At 50.8% G+C, this 19,385-nt stretch overlaps 1 protein-coding gene across 3 annotated transcripts in view; it reads right to left on the bottom strand.

Moving 5' to 3' along the window:
- The window catches only part of ap3b2 (adaptor related protein complex 3 subunit beta 2), a 202,580-nt gene extending 190,662 nt beyond the window's left edge, over window positions 1-11,918 (bottom strand). For 2 of the 3 annotated variants that reach the window (XM_085972170.1, XM_085972168.1), the window contains exon 1: window positions 11,749-11,918. In XM_085972170.1, the coding sequence (XP_085828296.1) occupies window positions 11,749-11,855 (107 nt within the window). In that variant the 5' untranslated portion in view covers window positions 11,856-11,918. The remainder of the gene's footprint in view (window positions 1-11,748) is intronic. The other variant, XM_085972172.1, reaches the window with a different exon arrangement.
- Window positions 11,919-19,385: the final 7,467 nt, after the last annotated feature.

Below are 19,385 nucleotides of genomic sequence, written 5' to 3'. Positions count from 1 at the left end.
CTCCTCCTCAGCATCATCTTCATTCGAGGCGGGTCTGTGAGGAGCCACTTGGTCCTGAGGAATCTGCAAGCCACGACGCTGTGCCATGTTGTGAAGTGCACAGCAAACCACGATGATTTTGGAGACCCTGGCTGCTGAGTACTGTAGGGCTCCACCTGATCTATCCAGGCATCTGAAGCGCATCTTCAGCAATCCGATGGTTTGCTCGATAATGCATCTGGTGGAAATGTGGCTGGAGTTGTCGCGCTCCTCAGCTTCGTTGGTTGATCTCCTCAACGGCGTCATTAGCCAAGTCCGCAGGGGATAGCCCTTGTCTCCAAGTAGCCATCCCTGAAGTTCGTCTGGCGGCCTGAATAGCAGAGGCACAGTAGACTGGCGCAGTATGAAGGAGTCATGGCAGCTGCCAGGGTACTTGGCACAAACATGCAAAATCTCCTTGTGGTCACACACCAGCTGAACGTTAAGGGAGTGGAAGCCCTTGCGGTTGACAAAAACTCCTGAATTGCGATGGGGTGCCCTAAGGGCCACATGTGTGCAGTCAATGACGCCCTGCACCCTTGGAAAGTCTGCCAGCTGAGCAAATCCAAGTGCTCGCGCCCTCACACTTGCTCGATCCCTGGTGAAATGGATGTGATTGTGCGCGAGGGCAAAGAGGGCATCATTTACCTGCGTGATGCAAGTGTGTGCGGCCGCCTGGGAGATGCCGCTGATGTCTGCTGCTGATCCCTGGAAGGAGCCTGAGGCAAAAAAGTTGAGTGCGGTGGTGACTTTGATGGCCACTGGTAAGGAGTGTCAACCTGATGCTCTGGGCTCCAGGTCTTGCTGTAGCATTGCGCAGATGTCAGTCACTACCTCTCGCGAAAGTCGGAGCCACCTTTGACACTGCTGCTCAGTCATGTTGAGGTAGCTGACCCTGTGTCTGTAGACCCTGTTTGGGGGTATCTCCTGCGCCGACGGGCTTCCATGCGCTGGCCCCTTCTGGCCTGTGCTGCCTCAGGTGGCTGAGCCGCAGCCTGTCGCTCCTGCTGGTGCTGGTGCTGTTGCTGTTGCTGCTGTTGTTGCTGGATCTGCTGCTGGAGATCCTCTAATGCCAAGAAGGGAAGGAAAAAAAGGCCTCCCATGCTTCTGGTAGATGCCTCCGTTGAGGAAGTGCTGAGTGAGGGTGGCGAGAGGGGCTTCCCAGGAGCTCACACTGGAGAAGTGTGCGAGGCTCCAACCTTCCACAGCTGTGCCTAAGCCTGGAACAAGTTGCCCCAAGCCTGAAACAACAAGGTCCTGCCACCTACAAATGATGTCTGATTAAATCTCTTCTTTCCTGATTGACCTGCAGCTGATAGTCAGCAATCCGATATTGTTCACGCCAGGTTTCATCAGCGGGGTTCCCACCAGGTGTGTTTAACGTGGGAAAAGGCTGAAAATAGCAAGGGCCCCTTAAAATGGCATTATAGATGCCAATTATTGGTGATTAAGGTGCCTGAAGACCAGTCCCGCCTGCTGCGGGCGGGACTGATTCGGGTCGGACAGAAACGCCTGGGTGAAATTTTAAAAACCTCTATTAGGTCACCCCTCAGCCTTCTCTTTTCAAGAGAAAAAAAAACCCAGCCTGTTCATCCTTTTCATAATACGGTGACCAGAACTGTACGCAGTAATCCAAGTGTGGTTTAACCAATGCTCGATACAAGTTTAGCATAACTTCTCTACTTTTTAATTCTTAAATGGTGAGAATATATAAAACGTGCTAATATTGAATGACTTTCATAAGAACATAAGAAATAGGAGCAGGAGTAGGCCAATCGGCCCCTCGAGCCTGCTCCACCATTCAATAAGATCATGGCTGATCTGATCCTAACCTCAAATCTACTATCACTCTACATCCCACCCGAACCCATGTGATCTCCTGGGAGAGGCAAAAAACCAGCTAAAAAACCCAATGGCCAACTTGGGAGAAAAAAATCTGGGAAATTCCTCTCCGACCCATCTAGGCGATCGAAACTTGTCCAGGAGATCACTCTGTCCCTATATTTTCTACCAGTACTTACCTTCTGTAAAAGGTGATCTCCACCCCAGCCAAGAACAGGAATAGAACCATCTCCTGAAATCTAACACATAATTAGAACACAAGAAGTAGGAGCAGAACCAGGCTACACGGCCCCTGGGCCCGCTCTGCTACCCACAGGGCCATGACCGTTCCGAACATAGACTCATGTCCAATTTCCTGCCCGCTCCCCATAACCCCTAATTCCCTTTACTTCTAAGAAACTGTCTATTTCTGTTTTAAATTTATTTAATGATGTAGCTTCCACAGCTTTCTGGGGCAGCAAATTCCACAAACCTACCACCCTCTGAGTGAAGAAGTTTCTCCTCATCTCAGTTTTGAAAGAGCAGCCCCTTATTCTAAGATTATGCCCCCTAGTTCTAGTTTCACCCATCATTGGGAACATCCTCACCACATCCACCCGATCAAGCCCCTTCACAGTCTTATATTTTTCAATAAGATCGCCTCTCATTCTTCTGAACTCCAATGAGTAGAGTCCCAATCTACTCAACCTCTCCTCATATGACCACCCCCTCATCCCCGGGATTAACCGAGTGAACCTTCTTTGTACTGACTCGAGAGCAAGTATGTCTTTTCTTAAGTATGGACACCAAAACTGTATGCAGTATTCCAGGTGCGGTCTCACCAATACCTTGTACAACTGCAACAATACCTCCCTGTTTTTATATTCTATCCCCCTAGCAATAAAAGCCAACATTCCATTGGCCTTCTTGATCACTTGCTGCACCTGCATACTAACTTTTTGAGTTTCGTGCACCAGGGCCCCCAGATTCCTTTGTACTACAGTACTTTCCAGTTTCTTGCCATTAAGATAATAACTTGCTCTATGATTTTTCCTGCCAAATTAACAAGCTTTGTCATATAAAAATGTGAAATCATCTACACCGTAATACTGTCCAATATAAAGGGAAAACTGATACATCTGTCAAATAATACTTTCTATAAGTTGCCCATCAATACGAGGCCTTTTCAATGGCTTTCAAAGGCAGCTCACTGGAACACATTAGAACAGTTTCAGAGGTCCTTGATTTAAATCTCGCTGGGATGTAAGCTTTCTTCCTGATTAGCGATGGTTTGTAGAGCTGAGTGACCTGCTCGTCTGCTTCTAAGGACATTGAGTCAACCACGTAGTGTGGACTGGAGTCACACGTAGGGGGAGAGCAGCTCGAGGTGGCAGGTTCCTTTCCCCGAGGGATATCCGTGAACCGGCTGAGCAGTTCGAACAATCATGACCTCTCTCCCACAAGTTATTGGGTTTGTTGCATGCAGTTTCATCAGTTGCCATGATTGGATTTGAACTCTTCGGGCGTGATTTTCCCAGCCCTGGGGAGGCGGGACTGCCGGGAAAATGGCAGAATTTGGGGGCGAGTGCCCAACTCGCCTCCGTGCCATCTTCCCGGGAGGCGGGTAACCGTCCCGCGCCAGGTCCCATCTCCTTGGAGGCGGGAAGGGATTAAAGCCTATTAACTGCCTGTTAACAGGAAGTTAACAGACAGAAAATAGGATTATCCCATTTTTGCCCTCACAAGTGCGGGCTTCCTGACGGCTCCAAAACCCGCCAGCTCAGCGAGGCGAGTACTGGGTCTGCGGGGGTCGGGGCTGCAAAAGTGTGGTGTGAAGGTACGTGATGGGTGCAAGTGTGGAGAGGTGAGTATCTGAGGTAAGTGCAAAGTGTTAGTAAAAGTGTATTTACCTTTGTTTCTTCTTGCAGGCTTCAGTCGGTTTGTATGCGGAGTGTCTCAGACCCTCCGTGTTGCAGCCGAGAGATGGCCATTGCATTCTCAGATGCAACAACCATCTCATTTCTGTAAAAGAAGGAAGTTTAATGAGGTCTTGAATGTAAGACCTCATCAAAACTACAGCGAATGTCAGTGTTTGACAGCTTCACAGAGCTGTCAAATGATGACAATTCATCTGTCAAAAGTTTTTGACAGATGAAACGTCATACGTTGACGTTCTCTGCAACCGGCTTTCCCTTAATTGGCCTGCTGAGTTTGCTCGGTGGGCTTAACGAGGTCAATCAAGGGAAAATAGCGTGGGTTGGCCACAAATTGATGGAGGCGGGACTAAAACCCGACAAGTGAGAGTCCCGCCTCCAAAAGCTCCCCATTGAGAAAATCATCCCCATGGTCTCGGAGTTACTAGTTTAGAGCAGTGATGTTCAATATGTGGCCAACTGCATTTCTGACGAGTAAATAACAGTCGTTGGCCACGTGCTCTCAATGCTCATTCGCATGGTGTATGCCTGTGAACTTTAACCTTTCGGTGCGTTTGTTGGTAAAATGGGAAGATGAAAAGCCGAGTGTTTTTTTTAATTGTTGTGAGCTACTTGGTTACTGAATGGTGATAGATATTTGTTAAATAAATACACACACACACGAAGTACATTTACCTGCATTGTGCAAGTGCGGGCAAGGCGTTTTCTACCAAAATTAGTGCTTGTGGCTAAAACAGGGTCACCGTAGACTGAACAATACTGGTTTACAACTATAACCATATAATTGGACTCAAACACGAGTTGTTAGTAGGGGTATTTATGTGCACACACATTCCCTAAACATATAACTGTTTATAGAGCAGCTGTACCCTACTTGACAAACTCCAAATCCTCATTTACAGCCAACAGGCTCGGACAACTCTCCCAGACCACGGGCTGCGGAGACATCCACCTTGCGACCGTCTCAAAGTTTCCACCACTGTGCAAAACGTCCACTGGGGAAGCGTTGCATCACAGTAGCTGGCTTTATCAGTGCCTACATTTCCGTAGAATGGGTTCATTAAAAAAAAATTGAAATAACTTTGGTTTTATGAGTCGAGTCTCTCAAGAAGGTTTCGTAACACAACGGCGCAGTGCGAGCGGCCAGAATTATGTCATCCTTTCCTGAAGGCAACGTTTCCTTTGTGGTGACAAAAAATGGAGACTTGTTCCCTTTTAAGAGAGCCGTTGCCATGGCAATACGACAAGAGCAAAAGGAATGTGCAAATCCATGAGCCGCAACAACGCGCCCAATCAATGAGTTAATCCTGATTGGTCAAAATCAGATAAATGGATTCTAGAGGGGCAAAATGGCCCCCCTTTTAACTCCCCCGGCCTGGTGGAAACTGGGCAGGGAGGGGGGGGGGGGGAATTAAAATGTAGGCCGTCGCTTAGCTCCCTCTGACCCCCCTGCCCTCCCACCGTGTCCCGATCTTAAATCTGCTCTATTGAGCAGGCGAGTGGGACTTGGCGGGAAGGAAGTGGGGATCTTTCTTTAAATATGCAGATTGGGCCCTGATGAAGTCATTGGGACCTGACTGCAATGGGTAGTCGGAGGCCCGAGCTGAGGGGAGCAGTGACAATTCCACCCCGCGCCCCCCACCCCACCACCGCCACCCCACCCCACCACCGCCCCCGCCCCCCCCACCAACCCCAGGCCAGAAGAGGCCCAGCAGGTCAGCTTATAAAATGTACCTATAGGTTTCCTTCTGAGCCACGAGGGGCAGGAATGCCTTGGGCCTCCTTAGCCCTGGCTCCCGGCCCCTCACCCCACAATCGCCTCCAGAGACCCTCAAACCCCCCCACCCCGATCGCAGACAGAGCCCCCTCCACTGAGTGGTCCCATGGGTCCCCAGACAGAGCCCCCTCCACTGAATGATCCTATGGGTCCCCAGACAGAGCCCCCTCCACTGAATGATCCTATGGGTCCTATGGAATTCCCACCTACCGGCGGGTAGTGGATCTGGTCAGCTTCAGACGGGACTGCGGGAAAATGTATTCAAATGAGACCCTGCCGTTAGCCTCCACGTCCCCAGGTTCACCATCCGCTTCAAGGCTCTCCCACACTGTCCCCGCACCCCACCACCCCCCTGCCCCCGCACCCCCCCCACCCGTAAAATCAGGGCCATAGTCATTTGTTTCGAACTCTCAAAGACTTGAGTAAGTGCAGCTCGGTACAGGAGCAGGGACCAAGCCCCAGCTCATGATTCCCCACATTGGGAGTTTCTGGTCTCAACTGTGTCATTGTTATATGAGAGGCCGAAACCAAAAGGAAAATGAGGGGGCTGGTAACCCCCACAACACCAACACCCCCCCCAGCCCACCACCCCAACCTCCCCACCCTACCAACCCCCCACCCTACCAACCTCCCCCAACCACCTCACCCCCACATCAACGCCCCCCCCAACCAACCTTCCCAACCCACCACGCCAACTCCCCCCACAACACACCCAAGCCCTACCAACCTCCCCCAATCCCCCCACCCTCCCCCACCTCACCCCAACACCCCCACCCCAAAGCTCTCTCACGCCCCCTAGTGGTTTGCTGTAGGCCTGAAAGTCGATCTCCAGCTGATCTTCTTGATTTGGACAAAGTGCTTTGTAGATACTTAAAAGGGGAGGGAATAAAACTCAATACTGTGAGAATACTGCAAGACCTGCCGACAACAGTCATCTGTCAGAAGAAACTTCAGTTAGACTATCCAGTTTAGTGAGGTCAGCCCACCTCTTACAGAATCTTGTGATATTAATAGTTGGGGGTCGGAGGGGGGTGGACTCCTATAGGCATTGGGGGGGGGGGGGGCGGAAAATGTGGTTGCTTTGCGCCTCCCTCAAAGCCCCACTAATGCCTCCCGTAAAATTCAGCGGAAGGTTAGCAGCGATGGTAGCTGGTAGCGCCCCGCGGCACTGTGCCTCCGGTGATGACGTCATCGCCGTGCGCATCGCCCCGGCCGCAAACTTGGCTCGCGCCCCCTTGACCAACCGCCGGACGCTACGTCCGACAGGGTCAGGGTGGCGTTTGTGTGGCCGGGGAGGCGATAATTAAAGGGCAGATGCCGGGCGGCCATTTTTTATTCAGGCCGCCTGACAGCACCTGCCCCCTCTGGCCACGATCCATCAGCCTGGCAGTCCTCTGGAGTGCCGAGCTCTTTTGCCGCCACCCCCGCTCCCCGGTGGTCCAGCAGGGCCCCAGTGTACGCTGCACTAGGCCCCTCCCCTTTAATCAGGGGAGGGAGGCCAGCAGTACCGCGGTCCTACGTGCATGGCGCTGCTGTACATAGCGCCGTGATATTGAATGGTAACGCCTAAAGAGGGAGGGGCAGCGCTTCCAGTAGCGCCCCGCCTCCTGCTTGGGTCGCTACCATTCAATTTCAGGCGCGGGGGCGCTAACTTTTTCAGAGCGCTAAAAGTATCGCCCCAAAGGGGGCGCAAGCCAATTTTCCGCCCATGGAGTCTTTCTCACTCTACAGCCTGTGGGCTCATCCTTCCAGCATGTACACCCTCCCAAAATTGGTTGACTTTCGTAATCTATCATGATGTGGGTGGGAGGAAGTGTTCAATAGTCCTGTCTTTGCCCTCCCTGCTCTTTAACAACTAACTAGCTCACCAAGCTGGGGTGTTCAAAGCCACCGCTGTATCTCCGGTAAGCAACACTGTGTCCTCGCACTATGCACAGTTTCTGTTCTCCGGTTCATCTACACAAGTGTGGAAACAAATGGGCGCCGAGAAGAACGGTTGTTGTCCCAATACAGGCTTTCACTCTCCGCGAACAAAGCCTCTGCAGGAATTGCAACTTTGCTCTAGAACGGGGACTGTCTGTACTGGGCTCAAAGCCCCCTGTGGACAAAGCTCGTTACTGTTAGGGGACAAACCACTCAGAGTCGAGCATGGTTTCCATCCCTGCCACGGCGCTGAAAACGGCCCTAATCAAAGTCACAAATGACCGTGGTGCCCTCGACCTCCTCAAGCTTTGATGAAGTCAACAGCACCATTCTCCTCCAACGCCTCTCCTCTGTTGTCCAGTTCGGGGGGCGGGGGGCTGCCCTTGATTGGTTCCATTCTGATCGATCCAATTGCAGTCAGAGCATCTCTTCCCGCCCCCCAGCCCGTTACCTCTGGAGGCGGCCAAGCATCTATCCTTGGACGCCGCGCATCCTCGTCTACATAAGCACCCGCGACATCATCCGCAGACATGGGAGTCAGTTTTCACATGTACCTCTCCGCCACCTCTCTCGGCCCCTCACTGCCTCTGTGCTGGCAGACCGCCTTTCCGACATCCAGTCACGCACGAGCCACAAATTCCACCAGTTAAACGTTGGGAAGACTCAAGCTAATCATCTTTAGCCCCCCACCCCCTCGAATACTCTGTAACTCTGCCACTGATTCCAGCCCCCTCCCTTGCCACAGTCTCAACCTGAAGTCTCAACCTGAACCAGAATGTCCGACACCGAGCGGAGCTTCCCACCCCGTAGCCTCTCCATCGCAAAGATCGCCTACTTCCACCTCCACAACATCGCCTGTCTCCGCCCCTGCCTCAGCCCATCTGCTGGAACCATCATCCATGCCTTTGCCACCTCGACTATTCCAATCCCTTCCTGGCTGGCCTACGCTCCGCCACATTCCATAAATTCAGCTCATCCCAAACTCTGCTGTCCATGTCCTGTCCTGCAACCAGTCCCACTCACCCATCAGCTTTATCCTCGCTGACCTACATTGAGGCTCCTGCCCTTGCCTCCCCGCCCCCCCCCCCCCCCAAACGCCTCCAATTTAATATTCTCATCCGTGCGTTTAAAACCCTTCGTGACCTCGCCCGTCCTGATCTCTAACTTTCTCCAGCCCTCGGGCCCTCCCTCAAACTCTCCACCCCTCCGGCTGGCCTTCTGTGCTTTCCCTCCTCCCTTCGCTGACAGTCACTCCTTCAGCCATCTAGGCCCCACACTCTGGAATTACTTGCCGAGGCCCAGCCACCTCCAGCATCCGTCTTAAAACCCACCTCTCACAATACATCCTTATTTGGCACGGCATTCGTTTAATTCTGATTATGTCTCTGGGAGGTCCCTGGGGACGTTTTTCTACGTTAAAAGGTGCTGTATAGTAGTAAGTTATCAACTCCCTTGACAGGTGATAACTACAGATGGGATCGCTCTATAAAAAAAAAAGGTATTGACAATAAGTGAGTGGCACAGACTGAAGGGTCGCTATAGATGATCGATGGTAGGTAGTAATTAGAGACTGTGGTCTTTGTATGGGACTGACAGCAGATAAAAAAAAGTAAGATTTTCATGACCTCAGGATGTCCCAAAGCGCTTTACAACCAATGAAGTACTTTTGAAGTGTAGTCGCTGTTGTAATGTAGGAAACGCGGCAGCCAATTTGCGCACAGCAAGCTCCCACAAACAGCAATGTGATAATGACCAGATAATCTGTTTTAGTGATGTTGGTTGAGGGATAAATATTGACCCAGGACACCGGGGATAACTCCCCTGCTCTTCTTCGAAATAGTGCCTTGGGATCTTTTACATCCACCCGAGAGGGCAGACGGGGCCTCGGTTTAACGTCTCACCCGAAAGACGGCACCTCCGACAGTGCAGCACTCCCTCAGTACTGCCCTGGAGTCAGAATAGTTAGATTGGGTGCCCGCTTTGCGGAACACCTCCGTTCAGTCCGTAAGGGTGACCCCGAGCTTCCGGTCACCTGTCATTTTAATTCACCGCCCCATTCCCACTCGGACCTCACCGTCCGCAGCCTCTTGCATTGTTCCACAGAAGCTCAGCGTAAGCTCGAGGAACAGCACCTCATCTTCCGATTAGGCACTCTACAGCCTTCCGGACTCAATATCGAGTTCAACAATTTCAGATCATAACCTCGGCCCCCATTACATTTTTACTTATATTTTTTTATCCACACCTTTGTTTTGGCCCTTCCCCCTTTTTCTCTCTCCCACATGGCAGCTGTCTCCCATTCTGCCAGCGCATTTCACACCTAATCTAGAGCCGTCTTTTGTCTCCACTAGTCCTATCACCATCTCGTCTCGTTTTGAATACCTCTTAATGTCTCTTCACTTCTCTTTTGTTCTCTCCCAGCCTGGCCTTTCAATCTATTTCATTTCCTGTGTTTTTTTTCCAGTCCTGATGAAGAGTTTCGACCTGAAACGTTGACTCTATTGCTCTCTCGACGGATGTTGCCTGGCCTGCTGAGTTTTTCCAGCATTTTCTGTTGTTATTTCAGAATAGTCAAGGTTGATGGGCTCTCCCGAAGACACAGAAAGTATATCCAGTAACTATGCCACGTGGGTTAGGCCTGACTCTGTATTTGAGCTGCATTAGCTGACTTCAGCTGGGGTAGTGGTAGGCCGGTCACAATTGGCCTCAGCGCCCCCTGGGCCAAGGAGGCAGAAATCTGCCAGATTTCCCGCTCCTAGCGGCTATCCTGCTGGAAGTGTGGAAATGGGATGAGAACAGGGCTGGGCTTGGGTGTACTGCCCATGGTTGTACAGTCGACCAACACTCCCCATCGAGCGGGACACAGGAATAATGGGTACTCATGCCAGGAGCTGGGCAGTGCCCACTCCAGAGACTTTAGCACAAAAATCTAGGCTGACACTCCTGAGGGAGTGCTGCACCGTCGGAGGTGCCGTCTTTTGGATAAAACGTTAAACCGAGGTCCCGTCTGCTCTCTCAGGTGGACGTAAAAGATCCCATGGGCACTATTTTGAAGAAGAGCAGGGGAGTTATCCCCGGTGTCCTGGGCCAATATTTATCACTCAATCAACATCACGAAAACAGATTCTCTGGTCTTTATCACATTGCTGTTTGTGGGAGCTTGCTGTGCGCAAATTGGCTGCCACGTTTCCTACATTACAACAGTGACCACACTTCAAAAAGTACTTCATTGGCCGTAAAGCGCTTTGGGACGTCCTGAGATTGCGAAAGGCGCTATAGAAATGCAAGTCTCTTTGATTCTTCACAGTGTCCCTGGCACCAGCAGCAGATGAGAGAGGGGGTATTATCAACGGGAGATTGACAGTAGTGGACAGGACACACAGGGGCCTGTATGCAAGGGATTATACGAATTGCAATAACAGATGCAAGTCACGTAACAACAGGAACTTGAATTTAATCTCATGCCATTGCAACACTCAATAAACAAGAACCATCTGCTATATTAAGCTGCAGGAACGCTATTTGCAGGAAGTGGCAGCTCGCCAGGAAGCAGAGGCCATGAGAAAGATGTTATTTACGGGATGCTGGGTCCCTCCTCACACATTAACCTTCAGGTAGATTCTGCTTGCTGTTCCTGGGCCACCTCCTGAAACCTCCTGGTCCACAAGCTTGCAACCAGAGCCCTGACTGCCTTACTTTGCAAAAAATCTCAGTCAGAGCTTAAAACAGGGCACCAGAGCCGCCTTTGAACACATCACCCACACCCCCTGATGGGGATCCCTGGGCATCGTTGTGCATTGTCCTTCTCTCCTCCGGCTCCAGCTTGTCAAATCTGCAAGGGCGATCGGAGCTCTGCAGCCAGGAGCTGAGATCTGCTGCATCCTGCATCCCAGGGGATTTGCTATCCCTGCTCCCTGATCCTCGCCGGTGCAAGGACAGAGACACCCCCCTCCAAGAGGGTGGGGAGACTCCATCCCTTAGCCTCACCCAATGCTCCCTCTACACCCCACCCCACCCAACAATCTCTCCCCCCCGCCCCCCGCCCTCCCCATCTTAGCTCAGCATCTCTCGCAGCCCTTTTTGCAGCCCCGGGAACCTGGTTTATCGCCGACAGTCTTTGCATTCCCAGTTAAAATCTGCATTTGGCTGAATGCAATAAGAATTAAACCTCAGCCCTGCGCCGGCGGAGCCTCAGAGCCCAACCATACCCCATCCCCACCCACCCCGTCCCCTCTTAAAGGATCCACATTTAATTTCTGATTTTAATGCTGTTACCGTTTGTAGTCGCTGGAGAAGATGCCGCCGCTGGCCGGGTCGTGCCCGTACTCGGGCTCCCCCATGGACGAGCCCTTGTCCTCATTGTAAGCCGGGCCAGAGGACATGGTGCTGAAGAGACAGCAAAGGCTGAGGATCTGCGCAAGGTCCCAACCGGGAAGAGCCTTTTGAAGGGGCGGGGCCGGCTCCCCCACCCTGACGTCAGAGAGAGAGTGACATCACCCGGTCACGTGAGGCCGAGTGGGCGGGGACAGAACCTCTCTTTTTATTCGACCAAAAACAAGTTCACAAATGAACTGACAAAAAACCAATAACCCTTTTAACTAGCCCTCCACCAATCAAATTAAAATTTGGTTGTCCAGCTTAATTATGCACTCCAGTCCCCGCGGCGCCCACCGGTCACGAAAAAGCTCGAGCGTGCCGGCGGACACCGCGTGCTCCATCTCTAGGGCCACCCGGGCGCGAACATGGCCACGGAAGAGGGGGAGGCAATCCAGTCGGACGACCCCCTCGCTCGCCCGCTGCCAGGACCAATTAATGGCTTTCTTGGCCAGGCCCAGGAGCAGGCCCACGAGGAGGTCCTCCGACCCGCCCGCTCCCCTCCGCACGGGGTGACCGTAGATCAGGAGCGTGGGACTGAAGTGCAACCAAAATTTGAGGAGCAGCCCCCTCTAAAAATGGAAGAGGGGCTGCAACCTCTCACACCCAATATAAACGTGAAAGACGGACTCCTCCAGACCGCAAAACAAACAGGCGGTCTGGGAGTCCGTAAACCTATTTAAAAATCTATTGCACGGAACTGCTCTGTGCAACACCCTCCAGGCCAAATCCCCGATAGAACAAGGGAGGACTCCCGCATAGAGAGCCCCCCATTGGGGACCTCCGCCTCCGTCCGGAGGTAAAACGGCACGCCACGGCGTGCGGGGACAGAACCTGGTGTTTTCTTTTAATTGGGTGCTTAAACATATTTGTCTGTAAATGAATAAAACTTTAAAGAAAACTTAAAACAAATTAAATTAAAATTTGATTGTCCGGGTTGATAATGCACTCCAGTCCCCGCGGCGCCCACCAGTCGCGGAAAGCATCAAGCGTGCCGGCGGACACCGCGTGCTCCATCTCCAGGGCCACCCGGGCGCGAACGTGGCCGCAGAAGAGAAGCAGGCAGTCGGGCCGAACGACCCCCTCGACCGCCCGCTGCCTGGACCAATTGATGGCTTTTTTGGCCAGGCCCCAGGAGCAGTCCTACAAGGAGGTCCCCCAATCTGCCCGCTCCCCTCCGCACCGGGTGACCAAAGATCAGGAGCGTGGGACTGAAGTGCAGCCAAAAATCGAGGAGCAGCCTCTTCAAGTAGTGAAAGAGGGGCTGCGACCTCTCACACTCTGTATAAACGTGAAACACGGACTCCTCCAGGCCGCAAAAAAGGCAGGCGGCCTGGGAGTCCGCAGAACCTGGTGTTGCTTTTTTTGGTGGGGGGGCCCATCAATAAACAAAGACTGAAGCTGGTAGAGACTGGGACCCCCTTGCCTTGTAGGCATGAGGGTTTGTGACTTTGTACAAAGAGCTGAGACTTGAGCTCTGTAAATGTGATTGACTGTCAAATGTTCAAATTTTAAATTTAAAAAAATGGACAGAAAAAAAATAAACAAAGGCTGTAACTGAGCAAAAAAAAAATCTCATGAAACTTAACAAATTGAATTAAGACGAAAGCAAAATACCGGCGGATGCTGGGAATCTGAAATAAAAACAGAAAATGCTGGAGATACTCAGCCGATCAGGCAGCATCTGCGGAGAGAGAAACAGAGTTAATGTTACAGGTCGATGAAACATAGAAACATAGAAGATAGGAGCAGGAGTAGGCCATTCGGCCCCTCGAGCCTGCCCTGCCATTCAATGAGATCATGGCTGATCATCCAAGTTCAGTACCCTGTCCCTGCCTTCTCCCCATATCCCTTGATCCCTTTAACCTTAAGAAATATATCCAACTCCTTCTTGAATATATTTAATGAATTGGCCTCCACTGCCTTCTGTGGTAAAGAATTCCACAGGTTCACCACTCTCTGGGTGAAGAAATTCCTCCTCATCTCAGTCCTAAATGGCTTAACCCTTATCCTTAGACTGTGACCCCTGGTTCTGGACTCCCCGACCATCTGGAACATCCTTCCTGCATCTAGTCTGTCTAGTCCTGTTGGAATTTTATAAGTTTCAATGAGATCCCAATCGACGAAGGGTCATCGACCTGAAACGTTAACTCTGTTTCTCTCTCTCTACAGCTGAGTATTTCCAGCATTTTCTGTTTTTCTAACTTAAATTAAGATTTGGGCCCGTAATTTCCGATAGGGGGCTTCCTGCGGGCTGAGGCCTCTGATCGGAAAAAAAATCGACGCTCTTACCTGAGGGCTCCCAAGGTCCGCACACTTCCGATCCTGGGCCTCTCCACAGTCGAAATGCGCAGGGCCCACATATCCCAGGGGCGCAGGCGGTTCGCAAGCGTCCCTGGGATCACGTGGGCCAGGCCAGCCAATGAAAGAACGGAATCCCCCTTCATACTTTTCACAGATGGACCTGTCAAAAGTATGAATGGAGATCACTGAAAAAAGACACTAAAACATTAAATAAATGTTTTAAAAATCACGTTTTTAAAATGAGTTAAAATTACATTATTAAATTTAATATTTTAAACAAAAATTTAATTTTTTGAAAAAAATAATTAAAGTTTTTTACTGGGCTAAAAATAAACTTACCTTTCTTAAAAGTATTATTAAATGATAAATGAGGGAAAATTTTTATTTTGTTAAACTTTTTAAAAACTCTTATGCTGGCAAAAGCAGGCCTTACGCCCATAATTTCCGATATAAGGCTTCCTGCGTGCGGATGCCTCCAATCGAAAATAAATCTACACTCTTTCCTGAGGCCTGCTTTTACCAGGCATAAGATTTTTAAATGATTTCTGCGGGCGGAGGTGCTGGAGAAAGCGGAACTCTCCACCCGCAGAGGCCCTTCTCCAGGGCAGGCGTCCGATCTGTCAAGAGGATTCTTGACAGATCGGAAATGGCAGCTTTCAGCGCATGCCTGAAACCGGTATTTTCGATGTCCCTATGGGTGTGTACACTGTGCGTACACACCCATAGGCATCGGAAAATATGGGCCTTGGTTTCCAGTGTTGATGATGCACTCCAGTCCCTGCGGTCGTGGACAGGCCTCGAGCGTGCCGGCGGACACCCCATGCTCCATCTCCAGGGCCGCCCAGGCGCGAACGTGGCCGCAGGAGAGAGGCAGGCGGTCGGGCTGAACGACCCCCTCGACCGCCCGCTGCCCGGACCAGTTGATGGCCACTTTGGCCAGGCCCCAGGAGAAATCCCACGAGGAGGTCCTCCGACCTGCCCGCTCCCCTCCGCACCGGGTGACCGAAGATCAGGAGCGTGGGGCTGGGGTGCAGCCAAAAATCGATCAGCAGCCCCTTCAAATCAGAACCTTGTGTTGCCAATCTACGTGCGGACGAAAGGGAAACATTGCATTTCTCTCCAGATTTCACCACCTCTTCGCAGCCAATGAAGTACTTTTTTTTGCAGCGTCCTCACATTTTTTAAATTCATCCACGGGATGTGGGCGTCGCTAGGCAAAGCCGACATTTATTGCCCATCCCTCATCGCCCTCGAGAAGGTAGTGGTGAGCCGCCTTTTTGAACCGCTGCCGTCCATGTGGTGAAGGTACTCCCGCAGTGCAACTGTCTCTGGCTCCGACTTATCCACATGGATTCCAACTGAACTCACACCCTTCACGTTTTGGATCCACCCAGGATTACAGATATCTCCAACTCAGTTCTGACGAGAGGTCATCGACCTGAAACGTTAACTCTGTTTCTCTCTCCACTGATGCTGCCTGACTTGCTGAGTATTCCCAACATTTTCTGTTTTAATCTCCCACAGTGCTGTTAGGGAGGGAGTTCCAGGATTCTGACCCAGCGACGATGAAGGAACGGCCGATATATTTCCAAGTTCGGATGGTGTGTGACTTGGGGGGGAGCTTGTAGGTGGTGGTGTTCCCATGCGCCTGCTGCCCTTGTCCTTCTAGGTGGTAGAGGTCGCGGGTTTGGGAGGTGCTGCAGTGCATCTCGTAGATGGTACACACTGCAGCCACGGTACGCCGGTGGTGGAGGGAGTGAATGTTTAAGGTGGTGGATGGGGCGCTAATCAAACGGGCTGCTTTGTCCTGGATGGTGTCGAGCTTCTTGAGTGTTGTTGGAGCTGCACTCACCCAGGCAAGTGGAGAGTATTCCATCACACTCCTTACTTGTGCCTTGTAGATGGTGGAAAGGCTTTGGGGATGTCATTAATGGTTGATTAATTATTCATTGTTGTTGTAATGTAGTGACTGACCTCTTTCCCCTCCTTGAAGGAAGGAACAAACTTGCATTTGTATAGCACCTTTCACCACCTCAAAAGGTCCGAAAGCCAATGAAATACTTTCGAAGTGCGGCCACAGTTGTAATGTAGGCGACGCGGCAGCCAATCTGCGCACAGCAAGCTCCCACAAACACCCAATGAGATAAAATGACCAAGGGGCCCAGACTCGACGCTGCGCGAGTCGCGTGCCGCAAACAGAGAGAGGCCTGAGGACGTCCCCAAATTGGGCCTCGGGCCTCATCAACATCGGTGGTGGTGAGCCGCAGGCCCCAGTCGCCCAGCAGCTCCAGCTCCTCCTGGCTCCACAGAAAATTGAAATTAATAAAAAATTGAAATGCAACTTGACGTAATAAAACTCACTACGCACTTGGTTTGAGTATAAAGCAAGGCTTTAATCAACTTATTTCTGAACATGGAGGTCTAGTTGTACTTCACTAGTTCCTGTCTTACAAAATGTCCCTGGGGAAGCTGGGGCCCACGCCCGAGTATTTATACTCCTTGGACGGCGCCACCAGCTGGCCGTCCAGTGTTATTTCATGAGTAGTTTCTTTATAATGATGAGATTTATAAGACAACTCACCTTCAGTTGGTGGCTGCAGATACCTGGCCTGCTCAGCGGGAACACATTTTACACAGGGCTCCTTCAACAGGCGCTAGGCCCCTAATTAACAAATTTAAGGAATCTAACGCCTGTTTTAAGTGTTTGCCCAGGACCCCTAAAAAATGGTCCCCACAACTTTAGCAATGATGCAACACATACCAGTTTCTACCCCATATGTTTACTGATACTGGTTGAAAGTCAACATTGGCCAGGACACCAGGAGAACTCCCCTGCTCTTCTTTGAATAGAGCTGTGGGATTTTTTTACGTCTCATCCGAAAGACGGCACCTCCGACAGTGCAGCACTCCCTCAGCACTGCACTGGAGTGTCAGCCTAGATTATGTGCGCTAGTTGGGGTGCCTGCTTGTTCGGCACCCCATCCATCACCTTAAACATTCACTCCCTCCACCACCGGCGTACCCTGGCTGCAGTGTGTACCATCTACAAGATGCACTGCAGCAACTCGCCAAGGCTTCTTCGGCAGCACCTCCCAAACCCGCGACCTCCTCCACCTAGAAGGACAAGGGCAGCAGGCGCATGGGAACACCACCACCTCCAAGGTCCCCTCCAAGTCGCACACCATCCCGACTTGGAAGTATATCGCCGATCCTTCATTGTCGCTGGGTCAAAATCCTGGAACTCCCTCCCTAACAGCACTGTGGGAGTACCTTCACCACACGGACTGCTGTGGTTCAAGGCGGCTCACCACCACCTTCTCGAGGGCAATTAGGGATGGGCAATAAATGCCGGCCTTGCCAACGACACCCACATCGCATAAACGAATTTTTAAAAAGTTTCTGGAGTGGGCCTTGAACTCAAGACTAAAGCGAGGAATATTGTGAATATTCAGGGTCCATACTTAATAAAAAGGAAGAGCATTAATTTATACTAGTGGAGCGATCATTGCTTTGCATCAGCCCATAGTGTTTGCTACGGAAATCGATGTTGGCGAGTGAGAGGATGTGGCGTTAGAGAGCGGGTGTTGATTGTGTGATGATATGGGAGCCTGGTGTGGGAGTGGTTTAGGGGACTGGCATAGTGAGATGTATTGTAGGGTGGTGAGAAGCTTCGGGAGAGCAGAGCACGTAAATAGCAACCTATAAAACTCAGAAAAGCCGACAAACAGCTTAAAAAAAAAGAAAAGCAAGAAAGACTTGCATTTCTATAGCGCCTTTCACTACCCCAGGACGTCCCAAAGCTCTTCACAGCCAATGAAGTACTTTTGAAGTGTAGCCACTGTTGTAATGTAGGAAACGCGGCAGCCAGTTTGCGCACAGCAAGCTCCCACAAACAGCAATGTGATAATGACCAGATCATCTAGTTTTAGTGATGTTGGTTGAGGGATAAATATTGGCCAGGACACCGGGGAGAACTCCCCCCTGCTCTTCTTCAAAATAGCGCCGTGGGATCTTTTATGTTCATCTGATAGGGCAGACGGGGCCTCGGTTTTAACGTCTCATTCAAAAAACAGCATCCCCGACAGTGCAGCACTCCACTGGAGTGGCGGCCTAGATTTTTGTACTCAAGTCCCTGGAGTGGGACTTGAACCCACAACCTGCTAACTCAAAGGCAAAAGTGCTACCCACTGCTGACACCTAGAGCTGATGTTTACTACAGTCCCATGTAAAGAGGTAGGGACAGAAAGATCAAAAAAGAGGAAAAGGGAAGTGGAAATGTAGAGCTCAGTGGGGTTAGCCATTGGTTAGCTGAGCCATATCCAGCAGGAAGGTTTTGGTTTCGATGCCTGTTCTGTCCTGAATCAGTTGATCCCAGTCAGGGTGGTTGTAGCGTGTTATAATTGGCCTGATTGCTCCTGGGTTAAGGAGAGGAAAATCCACCAGGGTTCCCACTCCTGATCACTGTCCAGCAACCTCTGCTGGTAGTACGCATTGTTTGAGGACGCTAGTCGTGGTCAGACTAATCTAAGAATAATGGTAAACTCTGCAAAGTTCTGGAATTCACCCGTGGACCCACACCTCCGCGACAAGTCAACTCCTGCAGAAGAGAAGAGGATGGGGGAAAATTGGTGAGGAAACGTGATCTTCGTTGATCTATGAAACCGTATCATACAAGGCCTCACGTGGACAAGGTAATCGATCCTTAACTTTGCATTAACAATTCAGATCATAACTGATTATAACACTTACTAACTGGTAATGGTGCATTAATGATAGAGAAAGCCAAAGATGTGAGACATACCTAACCTATTAAGTAAAAGAGAGACCACAATTATTACACAAATACTGTGCATATTTCCATGCCTTGGCTGGACACTCTTCCATACTCCTGAACTGACCTAGCCCACCCCTGTGTCTATCCTAACAGGTCTGACCCCCATTCTTCTTCATTGCTATTTCATAAGAACATAGGAAATAGGAGCAGGAGTCGGCCATTCAGCCCCTCGAGCCTGCTCCGCCATTCAATAAGATCATGGCTGAACTTCTACCTCATCTCCACTTTCCTGCACTATCCCCATATCCCTTGATTCCTTTAATATCCATACATCTATCGATCTCTGTCTTGAATATACTCAATGACTGAGCCTCCACAGCCCTCTGGGGTAGAGAATTCTAAAGATTCACAACCATCTGAGTGAAGACATTTCTCCTCATCTCAGTAGAAATGGCCGACG

This window comes from Somniosus microcephalus, chromosome 32, assembly GCF_052327205.1.
Source record: "Somniosus microcephalus isolate GS21.2 chromosome 32, FLI_Smic_1.0, whole genome shotgun sequence".
In the NCBI taxonomy this organism is placed as follows: domain Eukaryota; kingdom Metazoa; phylum Chordata; class Chondrichthyes; order Squaliformes; family Somniosidae; genus Somniosus; species Somniosus microcephalus.
Note: the sequence above shows the minus strand (reverse complement) of the source record. Positions and strands in the feature narration are given on the sequence as shown.